The 19,742-nt window shown below is 37.7% G+C and overlaps 1 protein-coding gene across 3 annotated transcripts in view; it reads left to right on the top strand.

The window, feature by feature from the left end:
* The window catches only part of LOC122560744 (centrosomal protein of 120 kDa), an 88,064-nt gene that overhangs the window by 46,787 nt on the left and 21,535 nt on the right, over positions 1-19,742 (top strand). For all 3 annotated transcript variants that reach the window (XM_043711758.1, XM_043711769.1, XM_043711748.1), the window contains 4 exons: positions 3,875-3,971; positions 7,457-7,618; positions 7,972-8,061; positions 16,939-17,031. In XM_043711758.1, coding sequence (XP_043567693.1) covers positions 3,875-3,971; positions 7,457-7,618; positions 7,972-8,061; positions 16,939-17,031 — 442 coding nt within the window. The remainder of the gene's footprint in view (positions 1-3,874; positions 3,972-7,456; positions 7,619-7,971; positions 8,062-16,938; positions 17,032-19,742) is intronic.

Here is a 19,742-nt window from a genome sequence, read left to right as displayed (position 1 = left end):
TTTCTTTCCTGCCCAAAAAAAACCCTCGGAATATTTAGCTCTCTGCTTTGTAACTAAATCTCTGTAATGGCTCTCAGATACTATTTATCTCTATTGGTACTGTTAATTCATTTATTTTGTTCTGAATACTATGTGTAAACTAGCAAAGCGATATTATTTAATTTTGCTTTTTTTAAATCACTTTTCCTCCTTTGAACCTAATTGCTGCACTTTCAATGATTGTACATTCTCTGTCTCTTCCTATCCCACTTTGTGAACTATGACTTAAAAAACAGGTAGTTTTGGAATAACATGCATTTCGGCAGTGCAATTTGGCTACAATGTCACTGAAGAATTAGGGAGCGATATTTTGGAGAACTCTTACCTCTGTTGGCAATAGCGCAATTTCAGTGGGGATTGATTCATGCGCTTTGTTCTGCACATGAGCCAATGTGGTTTACTGTTTGATTAAAACCTACACAAGGATGAGCCTTTGGGCTTCAAAATCAGTAGACCAGTGTTGCCCATTCTGCAAATTTAAATAGTTTGATGATTGCTTCATTTTCTAGCCTTCTGATTTCTGCCTCTACTTTTCCTCATAGGGCAAATGGCACTGGGCGGGTCTTGCAGAAGCATGGAATTGCTTCCGGGTCAACATGCAAGGTGGCCTTGCTTCCTCTGGTTGTCCCCACAAAACCTCCTGGAAGACTTCTGGGTATTTCATTAGGACTTCACTCAGGCAGCCATTTTCATATTGAAAAATGTTGAGCCAATATAGGTGAATCTTTCTCAATCAATTTCATCCCACCATGCTTGGGCCCAAGCCTTTTACTACAATCAGTGGTAACTGAACCAGCTGCTTCTCAAATAAGACTGGAACCAAAGTTGTACCCTTAATCTGTAAAGGTTCCCAGGTGTAGGTTCTCAGCCCTATACCACATAACTTAAGGGTTGGAGTCCAGAGCAAATTTTATTAAAGACTGGTTTTGCGGTCACTGAAACGGCCATGCCGGTATCGACCTCCATTAGAACCCTGTTGACCGTTTAAATTGACATTTATTTTCATTCTGGTTTGGATGTTGTGAAGCAATTTAATTGTTCCAACCAAGATATAAGTGGATTTTCCAGGGTGTGCAATCCCCTGAGTACCAGCTTATGAGTTATCTTACTGACATTAGGTCTAATAGGACTCTGGCTGCCTCAAATTTGCATACCAGCAGCACCTGCAATGGCTTGCTGGCCCAGATCCTGAAGAAAAGTTTAACTGTTTGGCCGAGGTTTAGCTTTGTTTTGCTGTTGGTTGAACTATAGTCCTTCCAATCACTATATATTTTGAGTGAGACTGTGCAATTGCCTGCACTCAAATGATGTTCCCCAAACTCAGTTAGATTGGCGAAGATGTCTATTTCCATCAGAATACCCTGCAAATCATATGTTCCACATGCTGCACTTTCCAATGATAAAGCCAGTTGTAGCACCTGTCTGAAGTCCAGTTGGCCTTTACCTAGTAAGTGCTTTTGTGTGGTTATATCATAAATCCCACAAACCAACCAGTGTCTGAGCAACTCATTAAGCGATAAATCAAAGTCACATGCCACTGCTAATCATCTTAGTTAAAAATCCCGAAACTGATTCCCTGGTTTTCAAAATGCCAAGTAAAAATAATAGTGTCTCAGAATTAAGGGAGACTTGGGGTCATGATATTCACTAACTAAATCCATCAAACCTTGAAAGGTTTCAGTATCTGGTACCTCAGAGAAAGTTAGGCTCCTATTAACAGACAAGACTGTGGAGTCACAGCCTTATCAGGATAATCACATGTTGCTTTTCATCTGCCCCAATGTCATTTGCTCTGAAAAAATAACTCATTCTTTCTGCATACTGAGCCAAGTCCTTGATGACAGGGTTGAACAAGTCAAGCTTCCCAAATAATGGCATGATGCAAGAAATGCTTACCCCTACTCAAACACGACTGTTGAGAGCAAGTTTCTTCAGGAATGTCCTTTACACTTGTTCCTACTGAAATAACTCCACCCAGAGTGATCAGAATCTCTGACACTCTTTTTATCTGTCAGCAAGGAATCCCTGAGTGGACCAGATTAACAGCCCCAATCAGGGAATTCCTATTCTCTGAGGCCCAGCTGGCTGACCGCGTTATAATCACTTGAGCAATATTTTGTTTGTATGTATTCTGATTCAGTTTTGTTTCTTCTACTTGTCAGCAATGTTTGAAACAAAGTTCTGTCTGAATAATGCTTCTTGATAAATTTAACGTTTGGTTAGCTCTCTGTTTGCTGAGGGTGGGATTGAAATAAATAAAATTATTTTTGGAAGACAGGTTGGGCTGTGGCTTTATACTCAAAGAAAAACTGCTTGCTATGAAGTACAAGTGATCCCTTTAGACTCGCACTTTCACTGTGTAGACCTGAGATGGTGGAAAATCTAAACCTTTGACTTGAGCATCTTGAACAATTTGATTCTGAAATGCGGTTTGACTGTAGTGATAAACTATTAAAAAGTGTGTCTGTTAGCTAGATATAAACTTTGAGGATTGAACACCTATTTTGGAATTTCAGAATGAGCTTGAGATCCAATTTAATGGAAACAAGTATCCTGCAAAAGCTTGCTGGCTTCTTGTTAAGACAAATTTACTGCAGTTAAAATGACTTGTGAGGAGTCAAGCTCTGATGACCACTATTTCCCTTTGGGTGTGCTCTGGCAGGTATTCATGCACATTTTGGAAACAGTTTTGTAAACAAAAAAGAACTTGCAGGAGAACCTCTGCTTCCCTGTGCAATGGCAATTTTGGCAGTAAAGTAGAAAAAATCTAGACAGCAAGTGGAAGAAAGATTTATGTGGTGAGATTTATTGACAATGCAATGTGGCATTTGTGCTTTTAATATGTTTGTACTTTCTGGAAGGCACTCATGGGTACAGAATATTTGACCAATGATATTTGTGTACCAATAATTCAGCAAATAGGCATTTATCCTTTAAGATCAAGATCGTTTTATGTTGGGAAAACACTTCTTTTACGTATTCATTTTGTGTAAGAAATAAATACTAAAATGCTTCTCCATGTCGACTATTGGAAGAGAGATGAAGGAGAAAGGGAACAATAATGAGATTGTAATTGAAAATTGAAAACTGCTGACAAAATAGTTTCATTGTGACAATGTTGTTAGTAATACATTCCAATATTATCACTGGATTAAAAGTTTAATTACATCTAAAGCAATAGTTTATGCCATTCATTTATTCTTCAGAAAATTATATAGTGAACACATTGGAAAATATCAGACTGGGCTAAAGTTAGATATTTAAAAAAATTTTTTTTAAAACACCATTTAGTCACCCTTTTTGTCATTAATTATCATCTTCCTGTATTCTCTGTCTAAGGTAGGACCTTGGCAATTATTTGCCATGCCACAGTAAACTGCTGTAATTGTTTTTGCTACAGGAAGGGCGAGGTGATTGGTCCTGAATCTACCTCATCAAGTACAGCTCATTCTGCTATAACGTGCATTTCATTAACCTGAATTTGCTATAACGCGATTGATGAATTGGGGACACTGTTTCTAAAGCGCGAACTTTTAAAGCACGCATTGGTTATAATGCAATGCCAGCTCAATTATTTTAAATGGTACCACGATTACTCAATTTTGTTATAACATGGGATTGCATGAGAATGGAACTACTGCATTATAGCAGAACGGACTGTACAGGAATCGAACCCTGTGCTTTTAGTGTAATTTAATTCACACAATGACTGTCCAACCAACCGAGCTAACAGACTCTCTCATTAATTATAAAGTTTTTGAATTTGATACTGTGCTCTGAGAATTGATATTGTAAGAATAAGTTCTTATTTAAGATTATTCCACTATTTTATTAGGCCAAGCAACAAAATTGCTGAACTGTACTACTCCATGACACTGGAGGATTATAATTTTGTAAAAACTCAACATGTTACTGTATCTGATTCATCTCAGGTGAGCCCATGGTATCCTTGCATAAATTAAAGCTTAGTTTTTTTTAATCTTGATTTGAAAAACTGTTGTTTTAATGCAAGTTTTGATCTGCATTTACTTAAATACTGTGTAATCAACACATCATATGAATTTGTAAAAACGATTGACTGAAGACTGAACTGAACTATAACTTTATCATGGACCTGGATATTATATGGCCCCATTGGGTACATTTTCACAGGTAATATTGATCAGTTTTGTTTTCTCCAAAGCATTTGAAACATTGGGAAGGAAGGAGAGGTATTATCATTGAAGGATCCACTTGCCCATCAAGACACCACTCCTCCACCCTACACTCATGTTCTTTATAATCCACCACATTTGCTATCGCCCTCCCAATCTCCACCCCATCCAGAACCAATGGGGTAATTGCTTCCAGAGGAAGAAGAATTCTCGGCCTTCCTGCTGTGCCAGTGGCAGCCACTTCAGAGCATTGATGTTGCTAGAGCTACTGGAGCAGCCACCCAAACAGAATGGCTGGTAGCCAGTGGAAGTCTCACCATGAGCTGGTTTAAGGATGGGGTTCAAATGGTTGGCTAGCTACCTTTCTTCTGTGAGGATGAACGATTCTCTTGCTCCCAATTCCCCCTAGTTTCCTCCCAAGGTTATTGCCCACAAACTGCAAAAAACAATTAAATGAGATTATTGCCTGTTTGTCTACCTCGCATAAAAAGTCCATGAAATTTGCAGAGCTCGCAGACCCAAACCTTTCAGAGTTCTCTATATCTGTTTTCTAAGTTCTGTTGCAAATTGTTGTGCAGGCAAGTAAAAGGGATAGAGGGCTTGAAAGGAACTGAATGGGGGCAAGATAGACATATTAAAGGAATCAAGATAGCTGGCATAAGTAGTGCACTAAAGATGACTGTCCCAGATATGAGAATTAATAACTCATTAAAGAACCCCTTGATATTAATGAAATTTGATGCATATTCATGCCCGATTACTTTATATATACTCTGAACATGATCTAGAAAATCAGAATGTGAGCATTTCAGACACTTTTCTGTATTAGCAGTTCCAGCAAAACTTTTAAACAGTTTCTCAAATCACAAAATGGACTGGTCTGATTTTTTTAAGAAAAAAAGAAGGCTGATCCTTTCCTCTGACCTTTTCACTCGAAAAAGAACTAACTAACATTTATATAATGCTTTTTCTTGTCCTCAAGCTGTCCCATACTTTGTCCAATGACTGAGTTTTCAAAGCATCTTTTTTCATAAATTATGAACTGCTGTGAGTTCAGTTAGAAAACGGTTGATCTAATTGTAGTCCCAACTTTCATTTTCACACTTGTACCACACAAAACCTTGACTCTCTTATCTATCAACAATTGTTCTAACCATTTGAATAAATGCAGTGATCCAGCTTCATTCTTTTTTAGGGAGGAGAATTCTACAAACTAATGATTCTCAAAGAGTTCTTGTAATCTTTGTTTTAAAAGTGTAACTTCTTAATCTTAAACTGCGTCCCTTAGTTATAGTCTTCTCAACAAGATATCCACACTGTCGTGACCCCTCAGGATCTTGTATGTTTCAATAAGATCGTCTGTCAAACTTCAGAAGTCCAATGAGTTTAGATCCAAAGAATGCATTGCCTTCTTTATTCCAAACCTTTCATTCCAGGAATTAGTTGAGTGCGTCTTTTTCTCCACTAAAGTGCCTTTTTAGAAAGATTTGTCTCAAGATTTCTGCAAAACAGAGATGTGACATTTCCTTACATCTCCAGTAAAATGCATAACTTGAATCAATACAATACATGTGTTACTTCTTGTATGCATCTAATGCATCAGTAAAAGAAATTTAAATTCAAGTAGACTGAAGTCGAAAGGGGATGCATGAGCATCTGCATGTGCAAAATTGATAAAGGTTGTAGAATATTGCTGGGTATCATCAATACAGGCATAGAAAACACTGGTTTATCTCAATTGAAATATGTGTCGTTGTTGCACCACATACACTGTAAGGATATGAAAGCATTAGAGAGGATTAAGATTAACAGCATGAGAAAGGATCTAGGCATCAGAAACAATTTTGTAGGTAGATTGAAGAAATTGGAACTGTAGCCTTAGAGAAAAGTTTGAGATGATATTTAAAATAGGAAGAAATTGTTAGCATTGGTGTAAGCATTAAGAATCAGAGGAAATAGATTGAAGGGAATTGAGAAAAGAAGTGGCAACATAAGGAATTTTTTTTTCACACAGCTAGTGGGTAGGATCTGGAATACACTGACTGAAAGTCTGTTGGAGCCAAGATCAATAAAGATATTTAAGAACGAATTGGATCATTACCTGAAAAGGAGGAATGTGCAGGGTTCTAAGGTGAAGGCAAGGCAGTAGCATTAGTTTAATTCCTCCTACAGGGAACCAGCACAGGCACGACAGTCCAAATGAACCTTTTCAGTGGTGTAACTATTCGAATTTCATAATGCTGAGTTAGTACAGGGGCTTTTGGATTTTTTGACTCTAATTTTGCTTGTAAAGAAATTTTTAAAACAAACTTTTATAAAGTTAAAGTAATTTTTGCAGCTATGTATACTCGAGTAAAAGTCAACCCCGTTTGTGGCCAAATAAATCTGGAATTTTCCATTTATCTCCTATAAAAGTCAACCCTCGTTCTTCACAGATAACAGATCAACATTTGTGAGTCAAGGTATTATCCTGTCCATAAATGTTAAATGAGGAATTTTTTTTTGTGCTATTTTGTATTTTGATGTTTACACCAAAGTTAGACTATGGATTTCTAAATTCATTATCAAACAAGTGCTATAATTAGTACAATTAGTGTGATGCAAAATTTATCACATTTTTATTGACATATTCAAAATTTAAGATGTACCGTCTAATTGTAATTTAAATGTAGCATGAATTTCAGCCCCTCAAAAGTAGCATCCATGTAAAAGTTGACCCCACAAATTTAATCTTAAAAAATAACCTGAAAAAATCAACTTTTACAGGAGTATATACGATAGATCAATTTTTAAAAATCTTCTCACAGCTTATTTAGAATGATGTATAATCTCCATTACATTTCAAGCAATAATGATCACATTCATAAAATCTATTCTTGACACAGTAATTTTCTGTAACCATTATGTAGTTATACTGCCTATTTAGAGTATGATAATGTTTTCAGTTATCATTTGAACCCTTAAAATGCACAATATTGATTGGCTTTTAATCCCTACAACAAAAGCATGGCTGTTGTGTTTCTTGGCTTGATTTCTTTTGTAGGTTTTTTCATATTAGATGGATTTAACTTGTCAAGGTTGGGACCTGTGAATGAAATGTTCAAGACTGCAAATTGTTCTGGAACCACAGGTTGCAGACCCTACTCTAATTCAGTGATTCAACACACTCAAAGAGCTGCCTGCCAACGTCTTGTTCACTGGTATTTGTTTAACGCACAAATGAAAATAGATTTTTAAATACTAACAAACTGTTTCTACTGTAGAATTCAAATGTTGGATACCAGCAACAGCCTGATCCTTCAGCTAAGCCTGATCAGGCGTCAGAGCCAGGTCGTGACCCTAGGCCTCGTGAGACGATGGAATATAAAGCTGCATTAGAGTTAGAAATGTGGAAAGAAGCACAAGAAGATTTGTTTCAGGACCAGGTAAATCCTTTTTGTTCGAGCAAAAAACCCAATTTAATGAGTAACTTGTTGCTAATGCTAAAGCGGAAAATTATGTTTGGACCATTGAAATAATTGGGGCCAGCCTAATTGTATAACATTGAAAGCAACTCCCTACTACTTGAGCTTTTTGTATTTTCAATTACAACCTAGATGTTATATAACTTCAAAAGAATTAAACATTTCCCCATTTTTCTTTAATTTTCTTCATCTCTTCACAGGCTCCAACTCAAAACTCCCTGATTAATTATCTAAGTAAAACTTGTGTTCTATATGGATAAATATTTTATTGTGGTTTTTAAGTGGCTAATGTATTATTTGTTTCTTACCAATAGTTGAAGCACAAAGAGTTGGCACACATGCAAGCCCTTGCTGAGGAGTGGAAGAAAAGAGACCGAGAAAGGGAAGCACTTGTGAAGAAAAAGGTGAGGTAGAGGAGATAAATTTGCATGATGCTAAAGTAACTGTATGCTTGTTCAACAGTTTAAAGTTAGTTCCTGGATGAAGTCAAGGGCTATGCATTTATAAATTAAATAGCCTCATGAACTTTTAGTCTCTCTAATAAAATAAACTATACTAAAGTGTTTATTAAAAATATAATATGCTGCATTTTAAACAGTGGTAAATTACTTCCTTGGAGTTTGGATTAAAGGAAAGCTTTAGATCTTATTTTTTCACTTGCTGAATAGTTCCAAACCTTAATACTGCTATCCAAATCGCCCAGACACTCTTGACTGCAATGTTTTTGCCCAATGACTCTAACACTGTTATGAAATAAGATGTCCAACAAAGCCTGTATGTCTCTATGATGCCACAACACCCCATGAAAAGGAGAAAAGAATGATTTGTGTCCTGTGCAAATGTCCACTATTAATTAAGCTTTATAAGGTTCATGGGTAGAAATGTTCATTGTTGCTTGCGCAATAGCCAGCACCATTCATAACTCCTCCGATAACAAAGCAGTCTGTGTCCAAATGCACCAAGAGCCGGGCAATATTTTGATTTGGGCTGGTAATGGCAAGAGCCACACAGGTGCCAACTAAGGACCTTACCATGGCAATAGTCTTGCTGAATCCGCTACAAACAACATCCTGCAGTTGTCGTCCCATTTTACCCCCTCAGTCAAAGCAAAACGCTCAGAGACACAGTATGGTTTTACCACCTTTATCTTTATTCCTGGCCGTGGAGGGAGAGAGATCAATCACCGCTGTGCACAGACACATGAGTTCTCATTCTTCTTGGAATAGCAGTTTCTTGATGAATTATATAGTCATTTTACAGAGAGAAGCATTCAGATAAGGCAATATACATATTGATTGGTGACTGTTACAATCAGCGAGTGTCAATAGTAAGATTAAGCCATTGCTGTTACATAATAAATGTTCTTAATCTTAACTGGCTTCACATAATGAATACTTTTCACCTTGTTAAACTGACCTTACATACTGAATGCTTCAAATATTGTTAATTGGCTCCACATAATGAATGCTTTTCCATCTTGTTAAACCATCACCCTTGCCTTCAGCACTCCGTTGTTAACTGCAAGTTTTTATCTGATCTGAGTCATGCTCAGCTGAACCTCTTGTTTCATAAAATGCAAAACTTAACTTTTTCCTGACCTGCTTATACCCTGTACATATTCTCATTCCCTCCTTTTATCATTTCATGATAACCACCGAGATGGCACTACCATCTTTCATAAGACTCTGACAGCCATATTTAAGCAAATTATTGATGCACAACATACTATGATGATAACAACAACAAAAATTATTCCATTACAGTAATTAGAATTTGAAGAATCCTCCCATGTGGAAAACACATTCACCAGTAACGTTCTTAAATCCACAGTCCTTAGTGACCACTCCATCCCCTCCAAATCCAGTGGAAATGAGCCAATTCTCCAAAAGCCTCCTTCACTCCACAGAGAAATCTGAATTCTTGGATAAGGGCAGTTAAATGCTTCACAAAACTGATGAGACTTCCATCCTCCCAGAGATGCTTCAGATGGAGGATACCAGCACATTTGAGCATGCAGTGCAGCAGCTGCTGCTGCAGGCGAGGTGAACGCAACATTCTTTGCTGTGTTTGCTGCTGCTCACTTGTTAAATGTAACAAAGCCATGATGTTAGTTTGATCAGTGACCTTCATATCCCTTGAATGATCGAAAGACAAGGTAAAGCTCACGTGGTTTCATGTCTGTAGGAAGGCCACTGACAAAAAGTGTACCGACCTCCTCTTCACTGTTGTTAATTTCTTCACTTTTGTGCTCGTGACTGGAGAGCTGATTGAACCCATTGGATCAGGTTGTGGGGAGTGGAGGGAGGTGGGGGTGGGGGAGGTGTGGTTGCAGTGGTCCAAAGGTGTGCTTTACCTGGAGAAACTCTAGAGACGATGTTAGCTGCTGAAAGTATCTCTGCATTTCCTTGCCAAGGTGGTTATCAGTATGAAGACAGTCACACATTTAACTACACTAAATTGTATCTGCCTATTTCAACCTTCTTTGAATTCTTGAAGTCTGTTACTCAGTTCACTATTTATGACATTATCAAGTTTTATACAATCCATAAACTTCTAAATTGTACCACCGAAACAGTTCAGTCCATTATAAACAACAATGATCCTAAAATCAAACCCTCTGGTACCTCATTCGGGTTATTCAAAAATGATGTTCCTTTAACAAATTGGTACTTGGCTAATCTGAAAGCTGTCAGGAAAAGTATTTCCAAAATCTGGAACAGCAAGAAAACAACAAAATGTTTCCTGTGCTTTAGCAATTTAAGAGGCAATTTCAATTCAGATTTAAGTCTCAAATATTTGTGGGAATCAAATGCTGAATATTTTAAAATGTATTCTCCAAATGAAATTTCCCAAATAAAACAGTGGAAATTACGGTGACAACTTTGGTAGAGATCAACATTCTTTGAATTTGCAATATGAAGGGGGCTAATGAAGTCTTAACAATATTTAACAGAACTGAAACAGCTCAGTCTCAAATTCTAATATTCTCTAAAATCTTAACAAAACATCAAATTCAAAATGCACTCTTTTTATGAACACTGCATTAAAAACACAGCAGCAAAGATATTTCAATACAATACTCTCATCTGGCTAAAGCATGACCACTGACCTGACTTTTTTTTAACAGGCGTTGTAGAATTTCAAACAAATCAGGGGCTCAAAGCACTCAATGAATTTGTTTTAAGGTTACAAGTTTGAACATTTTTAAAAGGACATATTGTTGTACAATTTCAATGTTAAAACAAATCTGCCCCATTACATAGCCCACAAAACACATTGAATTGAGATCCTGATTCAAACAAGGCAAAACAGTTACTTAAAGAGATTTTCTGAACCAGTATTTTAACAAACCAAACTTTTTAAACATCAAACACTTTGTCAGCATGGCATAATTTACATTGAAGTGTCCTTTTTCTTACCCAAGTATTAGTACAACCTTAATTTCAGCATTTCGTTTTTTTTTGCATCCTGTCATTGAAATTACACTTATAAAAACAGAAAGACCTCGCAATGGACCACATGGCACCGCAGTCCAAGCTACTCTGTTCCCCTAGAACAAAGACTCGCAGAGCTTCAAATTTCACCACTAGGGGACTTTAACCCCTTTCTCACTTTACACCTCATGAGGGCTTGAATCCCACTTAAACACAGAAAACGCGAACCCCACTTAAACACAGAAAACTCAAACCCCAATTAAACACAGAAAACACGAATTCTAATTAAACACAGAAAACTCAAATCCTAATTAAACACAAAACTCCAACCTCATTTAAACACAGAGTTCAAACCTCAGCACAGTGCAGAGGACTTGAACCTCAAATCAACCCACCCAGTGGACTTGTACCTCAATCACACCTCCCTAGAGGTCTTGAACCCCAGTACCGTACAGAGGACTCAAACCTTAATCACACCACCCTCCCCCCAATGCAGCGCAGAGGACTCAAGCCTCTTTTTCAGTGCGCTTGTGAAACTATGTCTCTCAACTGAACTAATTACCATTGGAGGAATCCTTAGAATAGAGAGTGATTAAGCGAGGGGACCGTCTCCGGCACGCAGGAATCTTGAGAGGGGCCAAGGTTTACGATCTTACCTTGTGGGCCCGTCCGTCTTGAGACACTGATGTTCCGGGCAACCACTGACACAGTCCGATCATACCTATTTGTTTGGATCTTGCTGACTATGCCAATATTGTCATCCCGTTTCCCCCCCTTAGTCAATGCAAAACGCTCGGAGACACAGTAAGGTTTTACCTCCTTCTTCTTTATTCCGGGCCCTGGAGGGAGAGAGAACAATCATCCATGTGTGCAGGGACATGTGTTCTCAGTCTTCTCTGGAATAGCAGTTTCTTGATGAATTATATAGTCATTTTACAGGGAGGAGCATCCAGATAAGGCAACATACACATTGATTGCATGACTGTTACAATCCGAGAGTGTCAATAGTAAAGATTACATAACATCTGCTGTTACATAATGAATGTTCTTAACCTTAACTGGCTTCACATAATGAATACTTTTCACCTTGTTAAACTGACCTTACATACTGAATCTTACAATATTGTTAAATTGCTCTACATAATGAATGCTTTTCCATCTTGTTAACCGATTACCCTTGCTTCCAGCACCCCATTGTTAACGGCAAGTTTATATCTGATCTGAGTCATGCTCAGCTGAACCTCTTGTTTCACAAAACTCAACACTTAACTCTTTCCCTACCTGCTTATACCCGAAACACATTCCTACAGTTATCTTGGGCCAGAAATTGAACTGGATTAGCCATATAAATACTGTAGCTACAAGAGCAGGTCAGAGACTATGAATTCTATAGTGAGGAACTCAGCTCCTGACTTGTCAAATCCTGCTTACTCTCTAGGCATACAAATCTGGAATGTAGGGTGCTGTTCACTTAGCTGGAGGAGTGTAGCCTCCGTAACAATTGTGAAATCTGACACCATACAGGACAAAGCAACCTGCTGGGTTGGTGCCAATTCCAATACCTGCATATTCACTTACTGCTGACTCATCCACTAAATGCACTGCCACAGGTCACCAAGACTCCTTACAGAACATTTTCCAAATGTGATTTCCACCATCCACAAGGTAAAGATAGGAGGTACACTGGAGCACCACCCTACGCATTACCCCCATATCATTCACTATCCTAACTTGGAACTGTGTCACCGCTCCTTCACTGATGCTGGATCAAAATCCTGGAACCTTCTCCTTAACATCATTGTTAATGTCCCGACTCTACATTAGGGATGGGCAGTGAATGCTGACCTAGCAAGCAATGCTTGCATCTTGTGAATGAATAGGAAAAAAAATCAGAAATGTCATTCTTTGTGGTAGTGGTAATGGCAAACAAACCCTTTTTGTCATTCTCCACCTAATTGCAGCCTTTGGCATGGTAAGACTACACCATATTTCTTCAATGTCTTTTTCTGTTGTCTTGCTGAGTGGGACAGCACTCGACTGGTCCTATTCCTATCTTTTCTCTATCGTGTGCAATGACTTCTGTTCCTGTCATAACTCTTTTACCTCTGGAATCCCTCAAAATTTAATCTTGGTTCGCTCCTGTTTCTCATCAACACAAGCTCAGGTGACATCATCTGATAACACTACAGCTTCCACAGATTTAGTCACATCATCAATTCTGTCTCTGCACCATTTCTTTTCTACCCTCCACCTTCTCTAAATCATCAGACTGCTTATCTAATTTGAAAAACTGGATGTGCTGAAATAGCCTCCAACAAAATAGTGGGAAGATTACTCAAGCCATGGTCTTTGGTCTCTGCTTGAAGATCTAGTTGTCTCTAGCCTTGACTATTCTAATGCTCTCCTGTTTAGCGTCCCATGGCATGTTTTAAACCACAGCTTGTATAGAACCCTGCAGCTAGTCTTAAACTCAGTATTGAATGTGATTTTGCATATGTTTTGCTGATGTTCACTGTTCCCAGTTAAGCAATCTTTTAAAATCATATCCTTGTTTTCAAATCCTCACAACACTTTGCCTTTCTCTCATTCTGTCACTTTCCTGCAGCCCTCGTATTGTGCTCCTTCAATTCAGGATTCTAAACAATCACTAATTTTTATCACCATTCCACTGACAGCTTTACCTTCATCTGCTAAGATTGTCGGATCTAGAATTCCCACCCCCAGCCTCTCCATGCCCCACTACTTTGTGTTCCTTGAAAGTGCTCCTTAAAACCTCCTTCTTGATCAGGTTTTTGTTCAGCTGTGCTAATCGGTCCTCATGTGGCAGAGTGTCAGTTTTCTTTTGAAATGTTCTTGTGAAATGCTTTGGGATGTTTTACTATTTTAAAGGTGCTAGATAAATAAATTTGCTTGGAATGATGAAATTAATGAAAATTATTTATGCAGAAGGCAAGAGTTGGAAGTAGATTTGCTCAGTGATAGATGTTGGCTCCACTTCCATATTTGGGACTAAATCAATAATTTGAAGTTGCATCAGGGACACCTCACCTTGGAATTTGTTGACAATAGAAAAGAGACTTGACATGCAGTTATGGGAACTGGGCAAATAGATTATAGTTTGTAATTGTGAGGTTGTATATTTTGTGGAATAAATCAGAAATGGAAATCAAACTACATGGAAAAAGTACTGAATAGAGCCCAGCAACAGTGACATAGGAGGTTGGACTCCTGACGAGGAATCACTGAAACGTCAACTTAGCAATATCAACAAGTTTCATCCCACCATCAGGCGTACCATGGACACTACTTTTCAGAATCCGGCTCCTTCCTGGATACATATATCTCCATCAAGGTCAGACACCTCAGTACCTCACTCTACCGCAAGCCCATGGATAACCTCATGACGCTGCACTTCTTTAGCTTCAATCCTAAACATATTAAACACGACATCACCTATGGACAAGCTCTGCACATACATACAGGATCTGTTCAGATGAGGAGAAACACGACAGACACCTGAAGATTTTGAAGGACGCCCTCATAGAAATGGGATACGATGCTTAATTCATTGATCACCAGTTTTGATGTGCCGCAGCAAAAAAAACTTAATGATGTCCTCGGAAGACAGACACAGGATACAACTGATAGAGTACCCTCCATTGTCCAGTACTTCCCGAGCGCAGAGAGATTACACCATGTTCTTCACAGCCTTCAACATGACATCAGTAATGATGAGCAGCTCGCCAAGATCATCCTCTATGTCTCATCTTCAAACAACCGCCAAACCTTAAACAGACCATCATTCACACCTAACTACTCAGCTTTCAGTACAACATCGACCACAATACCACACAACCTTGCCATAGCAACCTCTGCAAGACAGGTCAATCATCGACACAGATGTGCCATCACACATGGAAACACCACCCGCCACATATCTGGCAGATACTTATGCGACTCAATCAAAGTTGTCTATCTCGTATGCTGCAGGCAACGATGCCGCGAGGCATGCTATATTGGTGAGACCATGCAGATGTTACAACAATGGATGCATGGACACCACACAACAAATGCCAGACAGGAATGTTCCCTCCCAGTCAAGGAACACTTCAATGGTTAATGATATTCAGCCTCCGATCCTCAGCCACCTTCCAAATATGTAACAACGCAGAATGTCCGAGCAGAAACTGATAGCCAAGTTCTGTACCCATGAAGACAGCCTCACCTGTGATCTTGGTTTCATGTTGCATTACATGTGACCCCACCGCGCTGTTCTATATCTGTAAAATCTTCCTTACTGACCTGTATTGACACCATCACCTTGATAGATTGTTCTCATCTCTCTCCCTTAATTAGCTTGTACAGTTTTGGATTGCTTATTACTTTGGTTAGACACTCAGCATGTGACTCTTACATCTCGCATATTGTTCCAATCATTTGGTTTGTCTCCAGCATCACCTTATTTTAATTTTTTTGTAATTACCTCGCTGCTTCATTTAAATTCTGTGTCTGTGTGCTTCTCTCACTTCATCTGGTGAAGGGACAATGCTCCAAAAGCTTGTGATTTCAAATATACCTGTTGGACTATAACCTGGTATGAGTTCTGACAGAGGAGTTCAAATTCATTCATCCCTGAAAGTTTAAGTGAAAAAGTTTCAATGAGCAGTTAGAGCTATTATTGGTGTTGAATTTGAGTGCTAGTTTACACTTGTTGTCATTATCTCATAAAGATGTGAGGCAAATTTTGTGTTTCAGTCCATTGTTGCAGGATTGACAAAATGCAATTAAATAATCCTGTTTTGCTCTGCAACTCATTATGTTTTTGAGATATTTAATGCAGAGCAAACCCCTCTCTTATTTGTAACATTTGACTGAGAGAGAAGGCATTGTAATGTATGTCATAAAGATTAACACTTTGAATTCTGATGCAATTTAAGTGGTGACATACTTTGAACAATATATGTTAATTTAGCTCATACAGTGGTGACTATTGTTGTCTGTGGCTAAATAGCTGGAACTGATTTAATACTCATGTTTGGTCAGCTGAAGTAAAGTTGCATTTGATTTCACCTTCATTTCATTCTCTACATGATCTGTAATAATACATATTTTAACTAGTAATCAAAGGGCTTGTAAAATTTAAATTAAAACTACAAATGTTCAAAGCCTGAAATTAAAAACTAAAATTCTTCTCAAGTGCTTGGAAGGCTGCACAGCATTATTAAAGTTATGCTTATGATATTTAGACTTTACTGGTGTTGACCAGAATATAAAATAATATAGATAATAGGCAGAGGTGTGGAGTTTATCATGTGCACAGAACTCAGCTTTAACTAGTAAATTGCAAATATAGTGAGATTCTAGACATGTGCACTGACATTTGGGGTATTTTTTTTAAAAGTCCAGCTAACTTTTATAAAATGCTTAGAAGGTTCTTTGAACCTTTAAAAAATATCCTTAACATGTAAAATTCCTATCTACCATTACAAAGGAGTGGCATAAGCACTTAATCATTATAACTCAAAACATCTTGTAGGAAAAGTTGATAAACAAATCCTAGTGCTGAGCAAGTTTGAAGTAAAAGGAAATGTATTAAGTCCAATAAGTATATCCCCTTGTAACAGATCTCAACACTTTTTTTCCCTTGCTTACCTTGGTTTGAATTATGATAAGATAAATTGCTTTAATAACTGAACATGGTAAATGAGGCTTTTATTCTTTTTTTTGAGAGACAGTCCGAAAGTGGGGAGCCACTTGTCCAGTTATGATTTGTAAGATTTTGTAAGTTACCAATACTGCACTGAAAAGAAACTGCATAATTTGGGATTCTTTTGTTATTGATGTTAGGTGCTTGAATATGCTGCACTTGAGGAACGACTACAAAAAACATTGGCAGATTTGGAAAAAAGAGAGAGACAGCTTGCTCATGGTGAAGTGGAGGTGATTGTATTTAAAATTTCTTATAACATTAAAGGTGCAAAATACAATAACCTTGCTTTTTATTTGATACTGTTCATGAACATGTAACCTTTCTCTTTAGTTGCAGTGTAAAATTTCAAGTAAATTTAATGTTTTAAAAAGATTTAAAAGAAACATTTGTTCCTGATAATTGGGCATTGCTGTCAAGATTGTAATTGCTGTACATCCCTTATTTTCCTGTAGGTGGTAGTGGTGGGCTTTTTGAATCACTGCAGTTAAGGTGTTGAGGAGAGAATTCTAGGGTATGTATGCAATTGAGGAATAGCAGTCTATGTCCAAGTCAGGACAATCCATGGCATGAAGGGTTTTGAGATATATTCCCGTGACCATGGAATTTTGCTCTTCTCTGATATGGAGGTTACAGGGCTGCGATCTTTGAAGTGAACTTGAAGTATTGCACTGCATGCTGTAGATGGAATATACTACAGCCACAGTTTACTGTTAGTGAAATAAATGAATATTGAGTTTAATGATGGGACAGCAGCAACTGACCTGTGCTGTCCTAAATGGCATTGAACTTGATTTGAGTTAAATTTGGGCCATACAGAAAATTGACTATTCCATTGCAACTTTGACTTTAGTTGTTAACTACTGGAGTTGCTTTCAAAGATCAGGAGGTAAATAGTTTCTTTTCAGCAAATTAACTCTTTGCGATGGTTCATCCAGTTAAACTCCTGGTCAGTAGTGATGAAATGCTAACGATGGAGACTTAATGGTAGTGGTGTTGTATTGCCACATTTAAAAAATGCCTATCATTTTCTTAGTGTCCCAAAATAATTCACAGCTAACTAATTATTTTTAAAGTCTGTGATTCACTTCTATTTCTGTCTAAATAACAATTTGCATATTCCAATCAGCAATGAAATAATGACTTAGAGATGTACAGCATGGACACAGATGCCTCAGTCCAATTTTCTATGCTGACCAGTTATCTTAAATTAATCTCGTCCCATTTGCCAGCATTTGGCACAAACTCCTCTAAATCCTTCCCATTCAAATATCCATCCAGATGCCTTTTAAATAGTGTAATTGTACCAGCCTCCATCACTTCCTCCGGTGCCTCATTCTATGCGCGCACTACCCTCTGCATGGAAAAGTTGCCCCTTAAGTCCGTTTCAAATCTCTCCCCACGCACCTTTTAAACCTATGCCCTCTAGTTTTGGACTCCCCTACCCTGTGGAAAAGACCTTGACTGTTCACCCTATCCATGCCCTTCATGACCCTATAAACTTCTATAGGGTCACCCCTCGGCCTCTGACACTCCAGGGGAAATAGCCCCAGCCTATTCAGCCTCTCCCGATACCTCAAACCCTTCAATCCTGGCAACATGCTTACTATTTTTTCCCGAACCCTTTCAAATTTCACAACATATTTCCTATAGCAAGGAGACCAGGACTGAGCATGTTAATATTTTTAGTAAAGTTCATTGAAGCATAAATGTAGGTCATATAGGATACTGGGAACTCTCTTTTTCAAACGTTGCCTTGAGATTTTTAAAAATCTTACTGAACAGGCAAGCAGACTTATAATTTTAACATTCTTTATGATTACAATTAAGTTGAACTGATCCATTCTATAATCCAAACATTATTAAGAAGATTTATTTTCCTTTTCCCATTCTTGTACTAGAGTTATTTAGTAAATCAGTAAGTGTGGTTACCCGTTTTTGAGTCAATTTTATATACCGATAGTAAATTACTTTTGAGGAATTACTGACAGGCTTTGTACTCAAGTGAACTGTGTAAAGTTTATCGTAATTTATTTTTCACCTATAATGTAAAACAAAATGTTGACTTGACCTTTCACAAGACATATGAATTCCTGCATTGTGATTTCAATATTATTTGTGAAAAATTACTTTCAAGTTGAAAAGATAAATGCAAAGTTTGGAGTTTAGATTAGCAAAGAAAAAACCATTTTGCTTAATAAAATAATTCAGTTGCCTCATTTCATTGTTAAAAAGAAGTCCTCTTAGTTTTGGCTTCAATATTTTCTTTTTGGTAAATTACAATATAGTTTCTGTTTCAAAAGAATAATTTCCTATTGCTGTGTTGTCAGTATCTCATGGACAGTGTTGTAATACTCAACCCTGAAGTTGCAAGCAAAATTGGGATTCGATTCAATTTCTTTGACTTCGAAAATGTGCATTTCTGAAAGCTGAAAATTAACACTGCACGTATGGTTAGCTGCATGACATCTCTTGTTGATTTGTCGTGCTGAAATGGAGAGGGAGGCATGCATCTTGTAGGCCTAAGGACTTCCAGTGCATGCGTAGTGTACAAAGCAAATCATTTGGAATATTTTAATTTATGCCCTGGTAAGGTATTCATCAAGAGCACCAAATTAATGCAGATCACCTTTGACAAGAATAAATTTTATTTATTCAACAGAATGATATATATCCATGCACTTCACAGGAGTGTAACAAAACAAAGTATGACACTGAGCCTGAGCCACAAAAGATATATTAAGTAACTTTGTTTTTGCAATGTCTTAAAAATGATGTGGAGGGAGGGAATTCCAGAGCTTGGGAATTAAATAACTCCAAAAGTGCTGCAATTATGATTGGGAATACACAAAAGACAATAATTAGAGGAGTACAAAACTCTTAAAATGAGTTGTGAGACTGGAAGAGATCATAGAGATGGGAAATAACAGGCTGTGGAGTGATT

The sequence above is a fragment of the Chiloscyllium plagiosum genome, chromosome 2 (assembly GCF_004010195.1).
Source record: "Chiloscyllium plagiosum isolate BGI_BamShark_2017 chromosome 2, ASM401019v2, whole genome shotgun sequence".
Taxonomy (NCBI): Eukaryota; Metazoa; Chordata; class Chondrichthyes; order Orectolobiformes; family Hemiscylliidae; genus Chiloscyllium; species Chiloscyllium plagiosum.
This window is presented reverse-complemented; position numbering and strand designations above follow the sequence as displayed.